General features: G+C 38.9%; 2 protein-coding genes across 2 annotated transcripts in view; both read left to right on the plus strand.

Moving 5' to 3' along the window:
- The first annotated feature begins 1,364 nt into the window (after positions 1 to 1,364).
- On the plus strand, positions 1,365 to 15,903 carry PNPT1 (polyribonucleotide nucleotidyltransferase 1). Its single transcript, XM_008642030.2, has 28 exons — positions 1,365 to 1,471; positions 1,788 to 1,862; positions 2,326 to 2,431; positions 2,773 to 2,822; positions 3,301 to 3,364; positions 3,449 to 3,496; positions 4,153 to 4,266; positions 4,511 to 4,697; positions 4,874 to 4,925; positions 5,678 to 5,735; positions 5,886 to 5,982; positions 6,078 to 6,180; positions 6,974 to 7,044; positions 7,667 to 7,703; positions 8,464 to 8,530; positions 8,621 to 8,710; positions 9,013 to 9,066; positions 9,172 to 9,278; positions 10,091 to 10,162; positions 10,260 to 10,323; positions 10,853 to 10,936; positions 11,432 to 11,515; positions 12,148 to 12,254; positions 12,338 to 12,393; positions 12,952 to 13,030; positions 13,405 to 13,452; positions 13,795 to 13,953; positions 14,673 to 15,903. The coding sequence occupies exons 1-27, from the start codon at positions 1,376 to 1,378 to the stop codon at positions 13,948 to 13,950; spliced, it is 2,226 nt and encodes a 741-aa protein (XP_008640252.1). The 5' UTR covers positions 1,365 to 1,375; the 3' UTR covers positions 13,951 to 13,953; positions 14,673 to 15,903.
- PPP4R3B (protein phosphatase 4 regulatory subunit 3B) overlaps positions 15,550 to 18,942 on the plus strand; it is a 24,375-nt gene continuing 20,982 nt past the window's right edge. Inside the window, exons 1-2 of the mRNA XM_017745229.1 lie at positions 15,550 to 15,556; positions 16,288 to 16,410. Coding sequence (XP_017600718.1) covers positions 15,550 to 15,556; positions 16,288 to 16,410 — 130 coding nt within the window. The remainder of the gene's footprint in view (positions 15,557 to 16,287; positions 16,411 to 18,942) is intronic.

An 18,942-nucleotide genomic window follows, 5' to 3' on the forward strand; every position in this document is an offset into this window, starting at 1 on the left:
AGTACGGAGCGCTGCCCGGGCTGGAGAGTGAGGCAAACGTGAGGAGAAAGTGGTACAAAATGCGGAACGTGTCGAGGTTATCCTCAGTCGGGACGTTCTTTGATGTCGGATCTTGGCGTGCTGGCAAGGCTAATCAGCAAGAAAGGAGACCGGATCAGTGGAATCATCCTTGTCATCGCTTAGCCAGGGGCATCCGGGAACTAATGAGCCCTAAGGATGCAGAAAATCAAGATGCTAATGGATGTCTATGTGTACATTGCCAATTTAGCAAAATATTCGAGGCCACCAAGTTGATCAGAGGGATGGAGACCTCTCCCGTGAGGAAAGGCTGAGAGAACTGGGATTGTTCAGCCTGGAGAAGAAAAGCTTTGGGGTCACCTAATCCTGGCCTTCCAGTGCCTGAAGGCAGCTGACTAGACAAATGATGAGACTCTTTATGAGGGCATGCACAAGGGGAACAGATTAAAATTGAAAGACAGTAGTTTAGATGAGCTATTAGGAAAAAAAAATCTTCCTTGTGAGGTCCTGACACAGGTTGCCCAGAGAAGCTGTAGGTGCCCCATCCCTGGAAGTGTTCAAGGCCAGGTTGGACAGGGCTTGGAGCAACCTGGGATAGTGGAGGGGTAGAACTCGATGATCTTCAGGATCCCTTCCCATTCAAACCATTCTGTGATTCTGTAGCTGAACTGTGTTCATTATTGTAACAGTAAAGATCACACCTACAGGTTATAGGGGCCCTGCCCAAGTGTTCCCCCAAGCATGTGAACAAGTTACCTGGGATAACCTGTATAGAAATGACTAACGAATTGTAACAGAGGGGCTGTGCTTGGGAAGGGACCACCGCTGGACTTCTTTGTATAAATAATGGCATGGAAAGTCAGGAGGGTGTGCTAGGCTTGTGGAATAGCACCGAGCAGCCAGCACAACTCAGGAATAAGTAATCCATGTCTCACTCCTGAGTGTGTCATCATTGTCTCCTTGTGCTCCATTCTCTGCCATGAAGGAGGGAATATTCTGCAGCCGTGGTGGGACGTGGTGTTCTCTGGGAGTGCAAGCAGCTCCCCTTGGCCTGTGAGGGTGTTTTCCACTGGCTAAACCCAGCTGGAGCTGGTGATTCACCTTTGCCTCCAAGGCTTGGATGTAATTCCTAGTGACAGCTGATGTGCTACAAGGCTTTGCTTCAAGGTAAAAGAAGCAGGACACTTGAGGCTAAAGCACTTGAAATTTAGGAGGATTTTGTCACTTTTGCTCAAGGAGTTTCAATTTTCATATCTAAGGAAGATTTTTAAATATCTTGTGAAGCATAGCCTTCATTCTGTGCAGTTGAGGCTGCAGATGAATGTAGAAATTGCTGGAAAATTTATGTGAATTCACCATGAATTCATGTAACAGGTTGTTTCTTTCCTTTAGAAAGATGGAGCTGTCTTCTGGAAAACTTGCCAAGTTTGCTGATGGATCTGCTGTTGTTCAGGTAAAAAAATAGTTAAAATTTGTGCAGCTTCAAAATTCCTGTATCTTAAAAGTCATTGTTTGGGCATCCGAGCCTGCTGTATGTGGGATATTGAGCCTTAAGTGGCAATGTCATCCCTAATGAAGGGACAGCTGTATTTTATAGGAAAAAAATTCTGTTTGAAAAGCAAAAATAATGGCCTGAATTGCAGATTTACGTGGTGGTTTTCTGCACCGTATAATGCTTATTCATATTTTAGCTTTTGAATGAGTTTAGAACATTTGCAGTTATTTTGTTTGCAGGTAACTTCAGTTTTTATCTATTTTTCTTAACCCAGCTAGGTGACACAGCAGTGATGGTCACAGCAGTCAGCAAAACCAAGCCTTCTCCATCTCAGTTTATGCCATTAGTGGTAAGTACTAATGACAGAATTAGTTTTGTGCTAATCAGTGGTCGACGTAGCAGTGATAATCCTTAAATAATGGAGTTCAGGATGCTGGGGAGAGTGAGGAATTCAAACAGTAAATAACAGACCCTGGACTTCAGAATTGCAGCTGATGATAAAATGTCTAGATGTCCAGGATCCCTGTGTGGGTGAGGGATGAGCCCTGGATGTTGTCTGCCTTGGCTTTAGTAAGGCTTGCTTTCCTCAAAGCCCTTGTGAACTTTGCCATGACATCCAAGCCCAGATGGTATGGTTTGGTTGTGTGGAAAACTGGTTGGATTGTGAGGCTCAGAGGGCTGTGATTGTTATGGGAGGGAAGTAGATAACTGGGGTTGGAACTGGATGATCCTTAGGGTCCCCTGTGAGGGTTTCTGTGGCTCTGCAGTAAATAATCAGGTGTCATTAATAATCCCTGAATTGTTTTTGGAAGGTTGACTACCGTCAGAAAGCTGCTGCAGCAGGAAGAATTCCTACAAACTATCTAAGAAGAGAGCTTGGTTCCACTGATAAAGAAATTCTTACAAGCAGAGTAATAGGTAGGCTGAAACATTTCATTTACAATGTATTTTAAAGACCTTGTAATTTTCTCAGGAGTGTTTGAAAATACAGTTGTTTAAAACTGCTGTCAGAAAACAAACTTGTAATTTATTGTTTATCAATATGATTGAAATTTTAAGGTTATATGGGTCATGCTAAATACATTTCTGGGTTCTCTGCCTTTTGGTTTCTTGTGTGGTTTTTTTGGTTTGTTTTTTTTTTTGTTTGTTTGTTTAAAAAACCCTATTTTGTCAGTTTCTTGTGGGGTTTATTGCAGGACATATTGAATATTAACTATAAAACCAAACTGCTTGTTAGAGTTTGATTATTTCCTTTGCAGATCGGTCAATCAGACGACTCTTTCCAGCAGGCTACTTCTATGATACACAGGTAGGTCATGCTACCTTCAAAATGGAAAACTGGGATATGGCCAATGAAAAGTTCACATAATAAAGGCCCTGTTTTAAGAAAAATTGTTTTTGTTAACATTAAGGAGGAGTTTGCACTTTACAAACAAATGTAAAGTTGCTTTTTAGTTTGTCATCTCCTTGTCTTAAATTATTTTTATTACATCCTACTTTTCAAATTTTGGAAATGTCAAGGTGCAGGAACAAAATTAAAATCTCTTCTGTACAACAGAGGAAAGATGCTAATGGTGCATATTTTATATATGATGTGATACAATATTATCCATTAGTGGGGGTTTTTTGTCAGCTTTCTACTTTAAATACCTGAGAAATTTTCCATGTGCAGCATAAGCTTGTGTAGATATGTGGAATGTGGGTTTTTTTCGTGTCCTTAGCTTTGTATTGACAGCTAATAAAAATGTATAGGCCAAAATTATTTATTGTCTTTTATCTTATGCCAGATCCTTTGTAATCTTTTAGCAGTAGATGGTGTCAATGATCCTGATATTCTGGCAATTAATGGAGGTAAGAGGGCTGTGAGAAGTTACTGCTTCTGTGGGATTACTGAGATCAGTTTTTTTCTAATCCAGATTTTTGTCTTCCTTTCAGCTTCTGCAGCACTTGCATTGTCTGATATCCCCTGGAATGGTCCTATTGGTAAATAAACATTGTGAAATTATAGGTGATTTTAATGTAATGGAAGACTTAGACCACAGCTGGTGCTTGGCTTTTTTAACAAGAAGCTGAATCTAAATACTAAATTTCAAGCATTGAAAACAATTTTACAATGGATAGGATTATTGCACTTCAAGAGATTATTTTTTCTGGACTAAATACACTTCTGGGAAGAATTACAATCCAGAACGAGTGTACTATAGAGACCAATAAATTAACTTTTTCTTTAGAGAAACATATTTATTGAAAAGTATTGTTTGGAAAATAGCTGGTTCCGAATACTTTTCCTCAAGGAACGCAAGAAGATATTTATTTCATTGTGAATTTTTTCTGGGACAAGACCTAGCCAAGAACAAGTATTTAACTGTATTTTCCTTTCAGCTGCAGTACACTCACAGCACTGTGTGTAATACTACTTGGCATTATTTGCCCTACCCAGTAGTAGTACCCGAAAGAAAAATAGAATAGATAATTTTGTCTTCTAGATTTGTTCTTAATATGCAGTCAACATGCTGATGTTTTAAGATTAGTCTGGAGCTTTAATTATTGTTATTAGCTGTGTAACTTTCAAAGGAAAATGATGCCTTAAAGAACTTCCTTATTATGATAATAAATAACTTTCTGGAGTTTCTTTGCAGGTGCAGTGAGGGTAGGGCTGGTGGATGGAGAGACTGTTATCAATCCAACTCGAAAAGAGATGGCCTCTAGTGCTTTAAATTTAGTTGTTGCTGGAGCTCCACAAAGTCAAGTTGGTAAGCAGGTTAATTGTTGTCTGTTGAGGGCTTGGAAATCTTTGCAGATGTTTTCCATATCTTTGAAATGTGTATTTTTATACAATAGTAGCAGCAAACAACAGTGATAGGTAACTTCTGGTTAAGTAAAGTAGATTCTCTCATATTTATGCAGTTTAACGTTAATCTGTATTTCCTCAGTTGAGTTAGGTTGCTATTGAACAATAAAACGGGAATTTACTTAATTTTTATCTTTCCACTGCAGTTATGTTGGAAGCAACTGCTGAGAATATCTTGCAGCAAGACTTCTGCCATGCCATCAAAGTGGGGGTGAAGCAGACCCAGCAGATAATCCAGGGCATTCAGCAGCTGGTGAAGGAGCGAGGCGTTGTCAAGAGAACTGTCCAGAAATTATTTATTGCTCCTGAAGAGATCGTGGAAATGGCAAAGAAGTGAGTTCAGAGCAAATAATGCAGATGTAGCAATGTTTATAAGTATCAGTCTGGTGCTTTCACCAGACTGATATTTCACCAAGTATTTTTCAAATACTTAGTCCTCAAAAAAGCCCCTAGTTCTAGAAGTGGTTTTTAAGCTGTGTATTCAAAAATTCTTCCTTTTCTTCCCAAAGACTTGCTTGTAACAAGATCTATGCAGTGTTCACAGATTCAAGCCATGATAAAGTAAGTAATCAATCATTTTATTTTTTATAATTATTTAATATATAATTATTTTCTCTATTAATATCAGAATGAAACTGTAGAGGATTGAGTTCTTCAAGCTTTTAGCTCTTTAAGCTTTGTCCCTGGAGGCGTTCAGGGAAAGACTGGATGTGCCATGGTCTGGTTGACAAGGTGCTGATCATAGGTTGGACTTGATGATCTCAAAGATCTTTCCCAACCTCAGTGATTCTGTGATTTTGTAATTTAAGCTTGTCTCCTTCCCTGCATCTATTTGTAATAGTAATAATAAATTGTTCTGTAAGTTCTTACCTAGCACAATATTTTGTTTGTATTAGGTGGAGGTGGAGACTCCCTTTTCACAAGGAGCCACATGGAAAAGATGAGGGGAAATGGGTGCAGGTTACTTCTGAGAGGTTCTGATTGGGTGCAAGAGCAATGTTCTCCTTCGGGAAAATTATCAGCCACTGGGATAATCTCCCCAGGGAAGTGGTGGATTCCCCACCATGGGACATGTTTAGGATTCAGATGGGGAGGATGCTGGGCCATCTTGTCTAGACTGTGCTTTTGCCAAGAAAGCCTGGACCACACAACCCTTAAGGTCCCTTCCAACCTGATTATTGATTTTTTAATTTGTGTGACAGTTCTGTTTCTTACTCCTTAAATTTTTACAGATCTTTAAACCAAACAAAACCCCAAAGCTCTGTTGTTGCTCTGCCCTGTAGAGATAACTGGTTGCAAATCCTGTGTTTTAGATTTCGAGAGATGAGGCAATCAACAAAATAAGGCTTGAAACAGAAGAGGAGCTGAAAGGTATTTTTTGTTTTCTTTGTATTTATAGAGTGCTTCAATGGAGGTAGCACTGCCTGGAGTTACAGTGTGCTCTTTGTTGGAAGCTATTTTAGTAAAAGTTGTATAAAATTAATTTTCCAACTTCAGATGCAATTTCTTTTTTATACCCAGAAAAATTTCCGGAGGCTGAGCCTTATGAAATCATGGAATCTTTCAATGTGGCTTCAAAGGATATTTTTAGAAATCTAGTTCTAAATGAATATAGAAGGTGGGTGTGTCAAACTCCTACTGATAATAGTTCTGTCAGCTTTTAATCCAAGACTATGGTTTAACTGATCTCTTAATTTCTCTTTGTCACTTCAGGTGTGATGGGAGAGATTTGACTTCCCTCAGAGACATTAAATGTGAAGTGAACATGTTCAAAATGCTTCATGGATCAGCCTTATTTCAAAGAGGTCAAACACAGGTAGTGTCACTTAAACATCAGAAATTATAAATGAATTTTCAAAAGCTGAAAGATTTGGGTTTTTCATTTAAATGCCAGGTTTCCTTTTTCTTCACATTTAAATAGGAATAAGTAGAAATGGTGTGTAGGTTGATAAGTACATTGGTGTGTAGGGCACTGCTAAATTGTGCACGTCATGAGAAATCTTTTAAAAGCAACTTCATATGCAACCTGAACTAAATAGGGAAATTTTACCCAAAAAATTGCAATAATGAGATGATTTTTTTTCCTCTTCTTTGCCAAAAGTGTCAGCTGTTGGGTGGATTGATTTAAGATTGTACTCGAGATTTGGCCTTCTCTATTTTTATAGCTCTTTTTGCTGGAAGACTGTCAGCCATTGATCTGACTTCTTATTACACTGACTTGGGGTGGCAGTTGCAAACAGTGATTTACTCCTCAGTGTTGTCCCCTCTTGCCCACTGCAAATCCATGTGGGAAACAGGCACAAACAACATCGTGGCTGCCTCTGGCCCTGTCTCTTAAATGTTTCTTAGGGAGCAAAGTGCTCTTGGCTCCTACTTAAGAAGCATTAAGTTAGTATTTTTAAATGTGATTGCTTGTAAGATTATGTGATCTTTACAGATTATGAATAAGTTTGTGTGATGGAGGAAAAAAGTCCATACAAGTGGTAGCTGATGGCATCTTACTTGTTGCTGAAGTCATTCTTTTTGATTCTTCATAAACAGTAACATTTGTGAAGGCTGGAAGGGTTTAAGAGGGGTTTATTTTTTATCTTAGCTCATTTTTATTTTAGGTTCTGTGTACAGTTACATTTGACTCTCTAGAATCGAGTGTAAAATCAGATGTTATCTCAACAGCAGTGAGGTATGTATATCTTGGTGCTTTGGCAGTGGTACTAAGAGGGTGAGCATTTAAGCACATTTGATTAAATTCCCTTGAACTTTGACATAGATACATTTCTTAGGACTGAAAATTGTGTCAAATTAGACTTCGAAGTGGCCTGTTTTCCACAGATCATGGCATTGGGTTTGTGTTAAGGTGACATTAATTCCATAGGCACACACTTGAAACTGGAGTAACATCCAGTCTGGTTTATATATTTTAAATACATACATTCTTTTTTTTTTGGAGCAGGGAAAATGTAATTTAGGATGTAGCAAGCTAGTCCTTTTGCCTTGAACACTTTATTGCTGAAGGCTGAAGTGAAATTCGTTCCTTTTAAAGCCACAGTTCAGTGATTTCATCCCAGTGTGGGAGCTTTTACATTTTAATGTCTCAGCTTTACTGTAGTTAAATCTTTATTACCCTGAAAGAATTTGTCCACATTTGCTAATTTTGGTAACTGTGGGTGATCAGCAAATGTATTGATTTGTTGGTTTTGGCTTGATCCATTTGTAAGCATCACAATATCAGCTTGAACTACTTGTTGTGTGTAAAACATGTTTGGTTGCTCCTTTTTTAACATGGTCTTGTTTTTAATTAATAGTGGAATAAAAGATAAAAACTTCATGCTGCATTATGAGGTGAGAGTTTTCCTGTGTCACAGCTTTCTGCATGATTCACAGAAGGGCTTTATGTCTTGCTTTTAAAGGTGCACTTGATCACTTCCAAGGTTATAAATTATCTCTAGATTTGCTAAAATGTATTTATGCTAATTGACGCATGAATTTATATGAACAGAAGTGCTGGTTTCCTGAAAAGCAGTAGGTAATTTGTAAATTGACATTTTATACAGCGTTTTTAATGCTGTAACATTAGGTGAGCTCCTTCAGAACAGGTTCTTACTGAAAGCAGGATTAACCTGTGCTATTATTTTTAGTAAACTCTATTAATATGTTCAGCTGACATGCCACAGCAGTAGTAAATAAATGCTTTTACATCTTGGATCTCTCTCAGCCTTTGGAGCTTGCCCAGAGTATTTCCTCCAGGCAGCAGGCATATCTTGTTCCATTATCTCTGTGACAGAAATAACATTTCTGCTAGGTTGTTTGACAAGTTTATTTGGAGGAAGCTGCTTGTGTTCTCTCTTAGCTACCTTGCAACTGCTTTATTCTCTTTTGTTCTGTGGAAGTAAAACATTTACTAAACATTACCTAAACTGGTCCTGGTTTGCAAACCAAGTGACTGATAGAAGTCACGTGGTGGCTTGAAATTATTTTATTTTAAATTTATTTTTACCTTGAGATGCACCAAAACTTCAAAGATGTTTTTCTAAGTGTATGCTTTAAAATGGAAAAGAAATGCACATTAATTTTCTGTGTATACACATCTTTTGCTTCATAGTTTCCACCTTATGCAACCAATGAGATTGGCAAAGTTACTGGGATGAACAGGAGAGAGCTTGGACATGGTAAGTCCAGCCTAGAGAAATCCCATGCTGGAAGTTTCAGTATTTTATCTGATTTCTATTTATGGATCACTTGGTATCTTTTTTAAACAGGTGCATTGGCAGAACGAGCTTTGAAACCAGTTATTCCCCAGGATTTCCCATTCACAATCCGAGTTACTTCTGAAGTCTTAGAATCAAATGGTATTAGGATTTTCTTGTTTCTACCCTAGTGCTAGAGATTGAATTTGGTTCTTAAAAAGTGTAGGTATGACAAATGTGACATATAGGCATGTTAAATAATAGATTTCAGTTTAAATGTTCTTCGTAATTATTACCTGAAACACTTCAAATAAAAAGCATGTACATGTCCATGAACAATGGACCTTTCTTGGTTTAATAAAATGGTATTTTGGGCACTTTTATGCTACAGGTTGAGGGAAATAACTCTAGCTTGTATTTTTTCAGTGTTTAATCCCTGTTTTTTTCCTGTATTCCAACTCCAGGGTCCTCTTCCATGGCTTCTGCATGTGGTGGAAGTTTGGCATTAATGGATGCAGGTACAAAATATGGCACTTACAAGGATAATATCTGCATGTGATAATGTGTTACAGGATCTGGAAATGACCACAGGGTTCAAAAATGGGGTTTTTTGCCACTCTTAGGAGTTCCAGTAACAAATGCAGTTGCCGGTGTAGCCATAGGCCTTATTACCAAGTGCAGTCAGGGAAAAGGGGACATTGAGGACTATCGTTTGCTGACAGACATCCTGGTGAGTGTTCCTCACATTGTTATTGTTGCTGCTGAGTGCTGAAAAATACCTCTTCTGGCCTTCTTTTGTAACCTTTTACCTAGTTAATTCTGGAACATCACTACTGAAAAATTGCTTGTATCTTCTCGATTTTATCTCCTAACTTCCTCCCTTATTTTGAAAAATCTCTGTGAAATGTTCAGTCGTGTTTCTTTTTTTTGTGTGTGTTATTAGTTATTTAAGCATTCATAAGCTTTCTCTTCCCAATGAATTTTGTTTTTCCTCATGGGAGAAAAAAAATTATTAATTTACTGAAAGACACAATATATGGGGTGGAGATTGAGCACTTGGAAGAGTGGCTGGGGGGGGAAAAGGGGAATCTTCTCGATTTTATCTCCTAACTTCCTCCCTTATTTTGAAAAATCTCTGTGAAATGTTCAGTCGTGTTTCTTTTTTTTGTGTGTGTTATTAGTTATTTAAGCATTCATAAGCTTTCTCTTCCCAATGAATTTTGTTTTTCCTCATGGGAGAAAAAAAATTATTAATTTACTGAAAGACACAATATATGGGGTGGAGATTGAGCACTTGGAAGAGTGGCTGGGGAGGAAAATGTGCAGCCACTGACAGCACAAAATCAGCTGTCGATCAAACACTTGTTCACAAAAGCTCCTAAATTCTAAAGAGAGGAGGGAACAGTGTTAATCCTGAGCAGCAAAATAAAGCTGAAGAAAACCTGGAAGTCTCAAAAGTAATTCCTCTGTACTTTCAGTATAGTGGGACCTGGCACTGTGATAAAATGACTCCAACTTGGTTTTCTCTGTCTGTGCTGGCAGGGAATTGAAGATTACTATGGAGATATGGATTTCAAGATGGCAGGCACTAATAAAGGGATAACAGCACTGCAGGTATTGTGACATGAAATCTTCCTCAAGTGAAACTCTTGAGAGAGTATTAAAAAAGCTTTCCTGACATATTGATGCCACTTCATTCTTTTCATGTCAGGTTGATCTGAAGCTGCCAGGAATACCAATAAAAATTGTGGTGGAAGCTATTCAGCAAGCTACAGGTAGGTCCATGCTTGGATTTGCACCCATTTTATCATGTTTAATGATAAATGGTATTAAGATGTATGACTGTTCATTTTTTGGTTTTGTTGTGGAAAAAACCAAGCCTCTATAAAATGAGTTTGGCTTAATCAGTAAGCTCCAAACTAACTTTAAAGAAACTTCAGACATTGAATGATTTGGACTAACACACATTACATGACTTTGTTTAAATCCAATAGGATAAAGTTATCAAAATAACAGCAAACTTTCTCTCATTTCCCATAAATTCAGCTATATTTACAAGTGAAACTTACTGCCATCTGTGTTCTGACATGTGCAGCTAAAATATTCTTAAAGCACATGAGAAAATGAAGCTACGTGGTTTAATAAGGATTTAATGAGTTGGAAAACTTTCAGCTTGACCTTCTCCAGCTAGGGAGGAGACAGGTTTTGATAAGGAATGTTTTTCTACTGTTTAACAAAAACTTCACATATTTATTTTAATCATATACAAAATTACTGATTTTTTTTTATTATTATTCCCTCTAGCTGCAAAGAGGGAGATTTTACAAATCATGAACCAAACACTGGCAAAACCCAGACCTAAAAGAAAAGAAAGTGGACCAGTTGTAGGTAATGCTATTGTATGAATTCATAGCTTTCATAATTACCTTTTTAACAATAAGCTTCTGCTTAAAACAGCTTTTTTTTTTTTAACGATTGATTGTTATATATTTTTGCTCCTGCCCTGTGGGGTTATTTTTAATTTGTAGAGGGGATTTGGTTATTTTTGGTTATTTTGGGGGGATTTTTGTTGCCATGTGGGGCAGCACTGTTCTATTTCAGTGCACAGCAGAAAACAGAATTTGAGTGAAGTTATGTGAAGCTCTCACAAAATCAGAATTGATATAGATGAGAGTATCAGTATGGCTTCAGGTAATTTACAGTCATCAAAGTGTATTCTGTGTTTTCATTTATTTCAGTTCTTACCTATAATTACACTCATGTTCAGCAAATACCACAGGTAGCTGTAAAAGATTAAAAGCTAAAGGAATGTGCCTTTTTTGTGCGATAGCTTTCAAGGTGATTGTATTTAGCATTTCAAAGGACTTCAAAATGTTCTTTCAGAAACTATCCACGTTCCATTATCAAAAAGATTAAGATTCGTTGGTCCTGGGGCTTATAATTTGAAAAAACTGCAAGCACAGACTGGTGAGACATTCTTGATTCCTGTGATAATTTATCCTGATGTGTTTCCCTTTGTTTCAGACTTGTATATTGAGCTCAGTGCAAACTAAAAATGGAAAAATACTGATATCTGTAGAGTACCAGGTAGATGCTCTGCTTTGGACCTGAAACCCTTAATGGTCTGGTGAATTTGATTAATTCTTCTCAGGGGATTGGGTGGAGAAAAGGAGGAAAAATCATATTTCCCTTTGATTGCAAGCCTATGTGGTCTGGCCACAAAACTACTCCAGAGGAGCAAAGAATTTTACCATTCTGTCTCCAAAACACTTTAATTTCCATCAGCTATTAATGCAGGTTTTATTAAAAATCTCTAGGAAATTGATTCATAACCCTCAGCATTTATTCAGGATTTTTTTCCCTGCCTTTAAAGGATTATAAAAACAATTTTGTGTTCCTTTATGGCCCACAAGTTTATTCCGGTATTTGCAAGAAGGTGGTGGCCGTGCAATTGCATGTAAAGCTGAACAAGATTAAATGATGATTAGAACTCAGATCTTAATGAGTCTGTGCAAAACCATTCTGCTCCGTGCAGGTCTTTGCTGAGTGTGACTTTCTGCAGCCTGCACCTAAATGCTCTCCTAAATGCCCACTTTCAGGTGTGACTGTGAGTCAGCTGGATGAAGAGACCTATTCTGTGTTTGCTCCCACACCGGGGGCAATGCACGAAGCCAGAGAATTTATTGGGGAGATCTGCAAAGATGATGTAAGAACAGACTTCTGTTGTTAACTTTTTCAGTTTGCTCTTTGTGACTTTGTGTCTTACTGTCTGCTTTTCTTCTTCTACAGCAAGAAGTTAATTTGGAATTTGGGGCAATTTATACAGCCACAATAACTGAACTAAGGTATAAAAACTGCTTTGGAGTTTAAGTTAGTTTATTTACACAGCTGTGTTCCTGATATCTAAATATGTTGTGGAATAGTAAATGATTTTTAAAGGTGCCAAACTTATGCTGGGGTTCTTGGCACCTACATAATTTCTGATATTTTTTCTATTGAAAATAGTATTTTGTTTCCTGATAAAGCTCTTTATTTTTGCTGCTTTTTTAGTTTTTAGAATGTCTCTAAATTATAAAACTTAAGGCCTTTTTCATCTTTGAATCTGAAAGAGATGGTTATGAATTTGCTTTTCACTTTTCAACCCAATATTTGTCTTGTAAAAAGTACTTTTTGGATGGTACCTATTACTGAAGTACTGCCCTGAAATAAGAAATTCTCATTCACTACCAGCTAAGGAAAAATGAGTGGACATGTTATGGTGAATAAAAGATTTTTTTTAAAAGAGATGAGTAAACTTTTGTTTATGAGAAGCTTACTAATGCTTGCTTTGGGGACCATATGCAGAGGGAAATGTGGACTTTTCTTGAGGCACTTTGAAATAACTGGGCTGTTTCCTGCTGCAGAGATTCTGGAGTGATGGTAAAACTGTATCCGAATATGACCCCAGTATTACTTCATAATTCACAGCTGGATCAAAGAAAGGTAATCCATCCTTAAACAGGTATAAAATGGGCAATTATATTTATTTTTAACCAGTTGTCATGGCTGTAACACACTCACTGTTGTTCCACAGTCCATTTCCAGGTTAGAAGCTGTTAATTAGCAGCACTTTTTTGTTTAATTCTGCCTGCCCTATACTTAAAGCTGCAAACAATCAGCTGTGTGGCTGCTGCAGTCCTTTTTACACCGAGTTCTTTGGCTCTGTAATACCCTTTTCCAAGGAATATTCAGAAACCTGTTGTTCCTAAGGTAGTGCTGAGCCACTGAGGTTGAAGTGTAGCATGAAGACCCCCTGAAAGAAGGGATTTTTATAACTAACTCAGATAATTTTATTTCTGAAAAACACTGTGTTCTAGATTAAACACCCTAGTGCCCTGGGATTAGAAGTTGGACAAGAAATTCAGGTAATTATTTTTTTAACTTTAAAATGCTAATAAAATGCTGTTCATATTTTAAAATTTGATTTTTTTATAATTATTTATTTAGTGTTTATGAAGAAAATATTTTTCCATAATGGATTCCCTTTCTGTGCTAGTTAAAGGCCTGGTCATTCAAATTAGATTTACTTAGTGTCATACTCTTGCTATCTAGGCACCACATTATTTGACAGCAATATAGGCTAAAGGATGCCTATTCATGGCTCTTCTAGAATCAAATTGATAAAATATCAAACCAATCTTTTAAGGAAAATGCTATATCCAGCTCTCTTAAGTTGTCAGTGTGAAAATGCTTTGTCTCCTTACCAGGTTAAGTACTTTGGCCGTGATCCCACTGATGGCAGAATGAGGCTTTCACGTAAAATTCTCCAGTCCCCAGCCACCAGCACCCCAAAAACCCTGACTGACAAAAACAGCATTGTCCTGGGAGGGGCTGTTCCACAGACATCCACGTCATCCCAGTGACAGGTAAGGCCAGAGGAGCAGCTTCAGCTGACTCAGTACTGCACTTTACAGCTCTGCTAAAGAATTGTGTCAGTCTGGGTCTGTACTGAGCAGTTACCCCTCAGTGCTGTGCAGGTGCTGCTTGCCAGCTGTGTTGTAGCTGTAGAAAGGTTCATGATATACAATTTGTTCAAATGCCTTGACAGTCTCAGGCAGTCTGGACAGCCCCCTCTGTCCAAAACAAACTTATTTGTTCATCTACAATGTCCTTTTTCTCTACCTTGCTATCATTTCTTTTTTTAATTAAAAAAACAAACAGGGCAGAGGAACAGGAGAAATAAGTTGCTTTCTCGATTAAGTGAATTAGTAGAGAAAATTTCAGTCAATTAGTGAAATGGCCAAAGTTCTTCCTTAGAAGTAGTTTTCCAGCATGTATTTGACTGTCAGAAGGCTTATGCCTCAACTTTTCCCAAAATTTGTGTCGGTTTTCTTATTCTTAGAAAGCTGCTAGAACAGGAAGGTGTCTGATCTTAAAATCAGGAGAAGTTACACAGCGAGATTGGCAAATGCAAAGGCACAGTGCAGTAGTGGGAACTCAAGGCCATCTGTGGCAACCTTCTAAGAATGATTGCCAGCACAAAAAGAAGGGAAAATTCACTGAAGAAATCTTGTTTTTAAGAAATGTTTTTGAATCTCATACCTTGATATAACGAGTTGGTTACAGAGTATTTTCTCTCTTTCAGGAAAACAGGTGTGATAGTTCATGGAAATACAAGTGACCTTTGCTAGAATCTCTACATGTCCTCGCAAGAATCTGCAGGTGGATGGCAGTGAATCATATTTATGAAATAGACACTATTTATGCTTAAAGGTGATATAGAACTTCAAAGCCTTCAAATTGATTAAAAACTTTAAAATAAAACCAGAAACAAGCAATGCCCTCATCTTGTGTAGCAAGGTTGAGATGAGACTATAAGAACATGGAATTTACAGACTGAGAAGATGATATTTCAGTGCTTAAGATTCTTCTGAGTTATCCACTCAAAATAAAACTGTGAATATGGGAAGTAAGAATTGAACACCTCTTTCGTGGGAGAAGGAATTATCCTGTACACTTGGTCAAGAGTCACACTTGGCCAAGGTTTTACTGGCTTTTCAGTGTACAAGAATGTTGAGCAAGACGTTAAGACTTAGAAGTATCACCTTTAACATGATGGATGCTGTTTTAGATCAATACATCACTTTCAAAAGATTCAGACCTGCTAAAATACCTGAGCAGAACTTGGCTGAAACATCACCCCTTATTACCTGGGTTTGTTAGCACTGACTTCTAAAATACATAATTAAAACATTCAAATTAAAATACTTTTTTTGGAACGAACAATTGATGTGATAAATTTTCCCCCAAAACACTCCCTATAAGAGTGTCCTAATCCCTTCATTAATTATGTTGCATCAGTGAGTTCACTGATCTCTTTTAGACTTCAAAACATTTCCCAGGGGCTCACGAGAATTACTCGTTTTTCTACTGTGAGGTACAGACTTGGAAAATCAAAGAGGGTCCTTCTGATGTTCACCAATTTGTATGCAGACCTAATAAGAAAATCAACTTCCCACGTGATGGCAAGTGGGCTCTGAACCTCCTGAAAGTAAAAACAAAGCACTGGGTAGAGGAGAAATGTGACTGTACAGTAAAAATTGCTCTTTTTTAAAATTCTAAGTTAAAGTATTAAAGAAGAAAGAAAAGACTGGTACTTCTCTGTAGTTGTCTCTGTCTTTCATTATGAAAGATTGAAAATTTGAAAAAAAGTTGAGAAAGACTGAAGAAAGATTTCCTTGGCAATCTTTTCCTCCTCTTTGAGGGCCGTGTCTTATTATTTCTTAGTTAGAATTCAGATGTTACGTCTTACTGTGACAGTTGACTGATACGTCATTGTTACATACGAATAGTGTTAATAAAATCATGTAGGTCAATGTTAAAGTGTCTGAATAGGAACTCAGATGTTTCCATTTCTGGTAACTCTTCCCAGAAATGGACCTCTCCAATCAAAGTGGTTTTCCAAGGTGTATCTCCCTTAATTGTACACTTAATTTCTGTGAGGCTACGTTGTAGTGCTGGTCTCAGTAAAGCAGCTACTGCAGTGCTGGGGCATTGTCTGGTGGATGATAAAGGAGCAAAATGGCTTTAATGTGGCTGTGGCAGAACCTGTACAGTCAGCCTGGCTTTCTGCATCTGGAACCAGCTTTAGGCCCTCTGAGAAGGGGCGGGGGAAGAACACACTTGGGAACTGTCTGGGAGGAGCAGAAAGCAGCTGCTCTTACCTGAGGAGAGAAGCTCAATGGGAGCCAAGAGTTGAGTAAGCGTGTGCTGGTGTGACCCTTCCCGGGGGAAGGACGTCCCAGGCTCTCCGAGAGCCGGCGCTGGGGCCACGGCAGGAGGCACTCGGTTCTCAGGTGGGATCAGCTATGATCAGAAACCAGGTGGGTCCACAGTGCTCAAGAGGACAAGCTCAGTCCTTTTGCAGCAACTGGTTTTTCGTGTTTGAAATAGCGATTTAGTTCCTTTTTTTTTTTACTGCTCAACATAATTAACTTCAGTAATGACCTGTCTTAAATGGAGCTGTTGAAAGGAATTGCCTTGGAGAGTGAAGCTGGGCAGGTGCAGCACTGCAGCAGGTCAGGAGGGCCAGAAATGCCTTTATTTGACAAGTCTGAAGTTTTCATGCAGGTGCAGAGTCAAGAGCTGGGGTATTTTTAAATGCCACCAGTAAATATTACAAGTGCTATCATAAAAGTATAAGAGCTGGCCTAATTGTACTTCTGGGATTACATGCCAAAGGGAATGATAGAGTCTCTTAATTTCACTCCAAGAAATTTTAAGTGATTTAGGAATGAGTTGTCTGTCTTGCTTTGGAAAACAAAAAAAAGGAGCTCTCTGCTGCTCGTGTTCTGACACTTGGAGTTGCTCTGTCTGCTGTCTACCCTAATGAAATCCTTTGTTTTGATGAAGAACAGAGAATTCTCAGCATTGATAACTTGATGGTGGTAATGGGGAAGGATGAGCTGCTGGCAGGCGCAACACCACAGTGGAAAACACGGCTTTGCTTTCTGTTTGTCTTAGAGAGCAGAGACTCAGATGCTTTCCTGGTCTTAGCCTGGGTTTAAATCCAGTATGTAACATTTGTTGGGGCAAGTATTGTGTGTCTGGTCCCCAGAACTGACTTGCCGGTTGTGGGTACCGATGGCAGGGTCATGCTGGGCTTTACAACCCCCTGGATGCTGTTTTGGGCAAAGAGAAGCCCCTTATCTGAGTGAATGCAATCCCGGTGTGTTCTGGAGTGATATTTTTCCACAGAGGTCATTGAGTTCATGCCTGGAGAGATCATGGACTTATTTCACAGCTGAAGCATGAGAAATAGTTTTTCATGCCAATTCTAATTCACGTATCTCCTTTCTGTAGCTATTCACCATAAGAACTTGCTCCAAAATACTCTGCTGTGGTGTCTTGCTGTTTTCTGTATCCCGAGAAGTGCTGCATTTAATCATGAATAGAAGTCATGCTTTTGTTTTTGTGCATTTGGTTTGAAGAGCTAAAAAGCACGCACAGAAGTCGTGCGGAGGAGAGAGAGGGTTCATGAGCAGCAGATGTCCTGGGGCAGAAATATGCTGTGGCCATTGGGATTTGTGTTTCTTTTTGTGTGTTTGCTTTTTATTGAGCTTTCTCTAAGGTAGAAATATGCTCCGTGTGTAAAACCTTGAGAGAAAAGGCCACTAAAACATAGCAGGGAAGGTTTGTGTGGAACCCGACTGTAAACTGGTTCATGTGACTCTCAATCCAGGGTTTTGAAACCACTTAACATGGTCTTTTTATAGTTACTGACTCACTTATCCATAATGATGCACACAAGTGTGCTCATATACAGCTAAATATAAGTGTATATGATAATTCTCAGAGGTGTATCTTGTATTTTCTTGGTGACTGTATGATGAATCGTAGAGGCCTGTTACAATGAACGTCAGAGCAAAAGCTGAGACTTGAATGTTACTTAGATGCTAAGTTTTCTAAATCTGCCTAGAGAATGTTCGGAAAAGTTGCACATAGTTACGAGTGGCACAGTTTGTTGGAAACATTTCCTTTCCCTTCCTCTGGAACGACAATTGAACTTGCGAGCAGAGAAATGCCAGTCGTGTAAATAAGAGCCATACCGGTGTAACTGCTTTCACCGTGAGGCAAGAGCCAAGGAAGTCTGGCTTTGTCTGGGAATGAGGCACACCCTGGCCTCGGGAGCACTTGCCCTCCCCTCTCCTTCCCCTTCAGAGCCTCAAATATTGGGTTCGGAGACGCATTCAAGCTTCCCCTCGTCCCCAATTTCCCACTGTTTCACACAGCTTGACTCCCTGAACACTTTTGTGTCCTTTTTCCCTATTCCCACGCAAGCACGGAGATGTAATTATTTATTTGTAGTACAGAGGAAACGTGTAGATTGTGTTTAGTGTGGAAAACTTAAGATTTATAGACTCCACGATGCTTGGCAAGTGGTCTGTCTTAAATTGTACAGTGTGTGTAAGGGCTAATTAAGCACGTTTCTCTCATTTTGAAGCTTCAGCTCCAGTTTCGCTTTCGAGCCTTCTGTGGAGATGTACAAAGCATGCACAGACTGTATGTTACAGTATGGCTGTTGCTGTGAGGAGACGCCGCTCACTAACCTTTCCGCCGTTTTGCGATGCAAGGGACACCTTTTCTTCCTAAACATTCAAGCTGTGTCGCATGCGCTGTTTAAATTTACCCTGGCCGGGGTGTGGAGCTCGCCCGTCATTTTGTGTGACGGCGGTGGGTGGCACTTTCTGTGGCGTGAGCGGGGGAGGCGTGTGGTTCGTCAGCGGTGCCACCACCGCTTCTAGACAGACTTGCAAAAGAAAAACAAAAAAACGAAAAGAAAAAGAAAAGTTTTTTGGGGGGGCCATGTGAGCTATTTCCCCCTTTAGACGCTGTGGGGGTTAAAAGGCAGTGAT

This window comes from Corvus brachyrhynchos, unplaced genomic scaffold (assembly GCF_000691975.1).
Source record: "Corvus brachyrhynchos isolate BGI_N302 unplaced genomic scaffold, ASM69197v1 scaffold69, whole genome shotgun sequence".
Taxonomy (NCBI): domain Eukaryota; kingdom Metazoa; phylum Chordata; class Aves; order Passeriformes; family Corvidae; genus Corvus; species Corvus brachyrhynchos.

Coding starts and splice junctions, on each gene's coding strand:
- PNPT1 (XM_008642030.2), top strand. CDS start 1,376: ATGAATTCATGTAACAGGTTGTTTCTTTCCTTTAGAAAGATGGAGCTG. Junction 4,267..4,510: donor AGCTCCACAAAGTCAAGTTG/GTAAGCAGGTTA, acceptor TTTCCACTGCAG/TTATGTTGGAAGCAACTGCT. Junction 9,067..9,171: donor TTTGGCATTAATGGATGCAG/GTACAAAATATG, acceptor TGCCACTCTTAG/GAGTTCCAGTAACAAATGCA.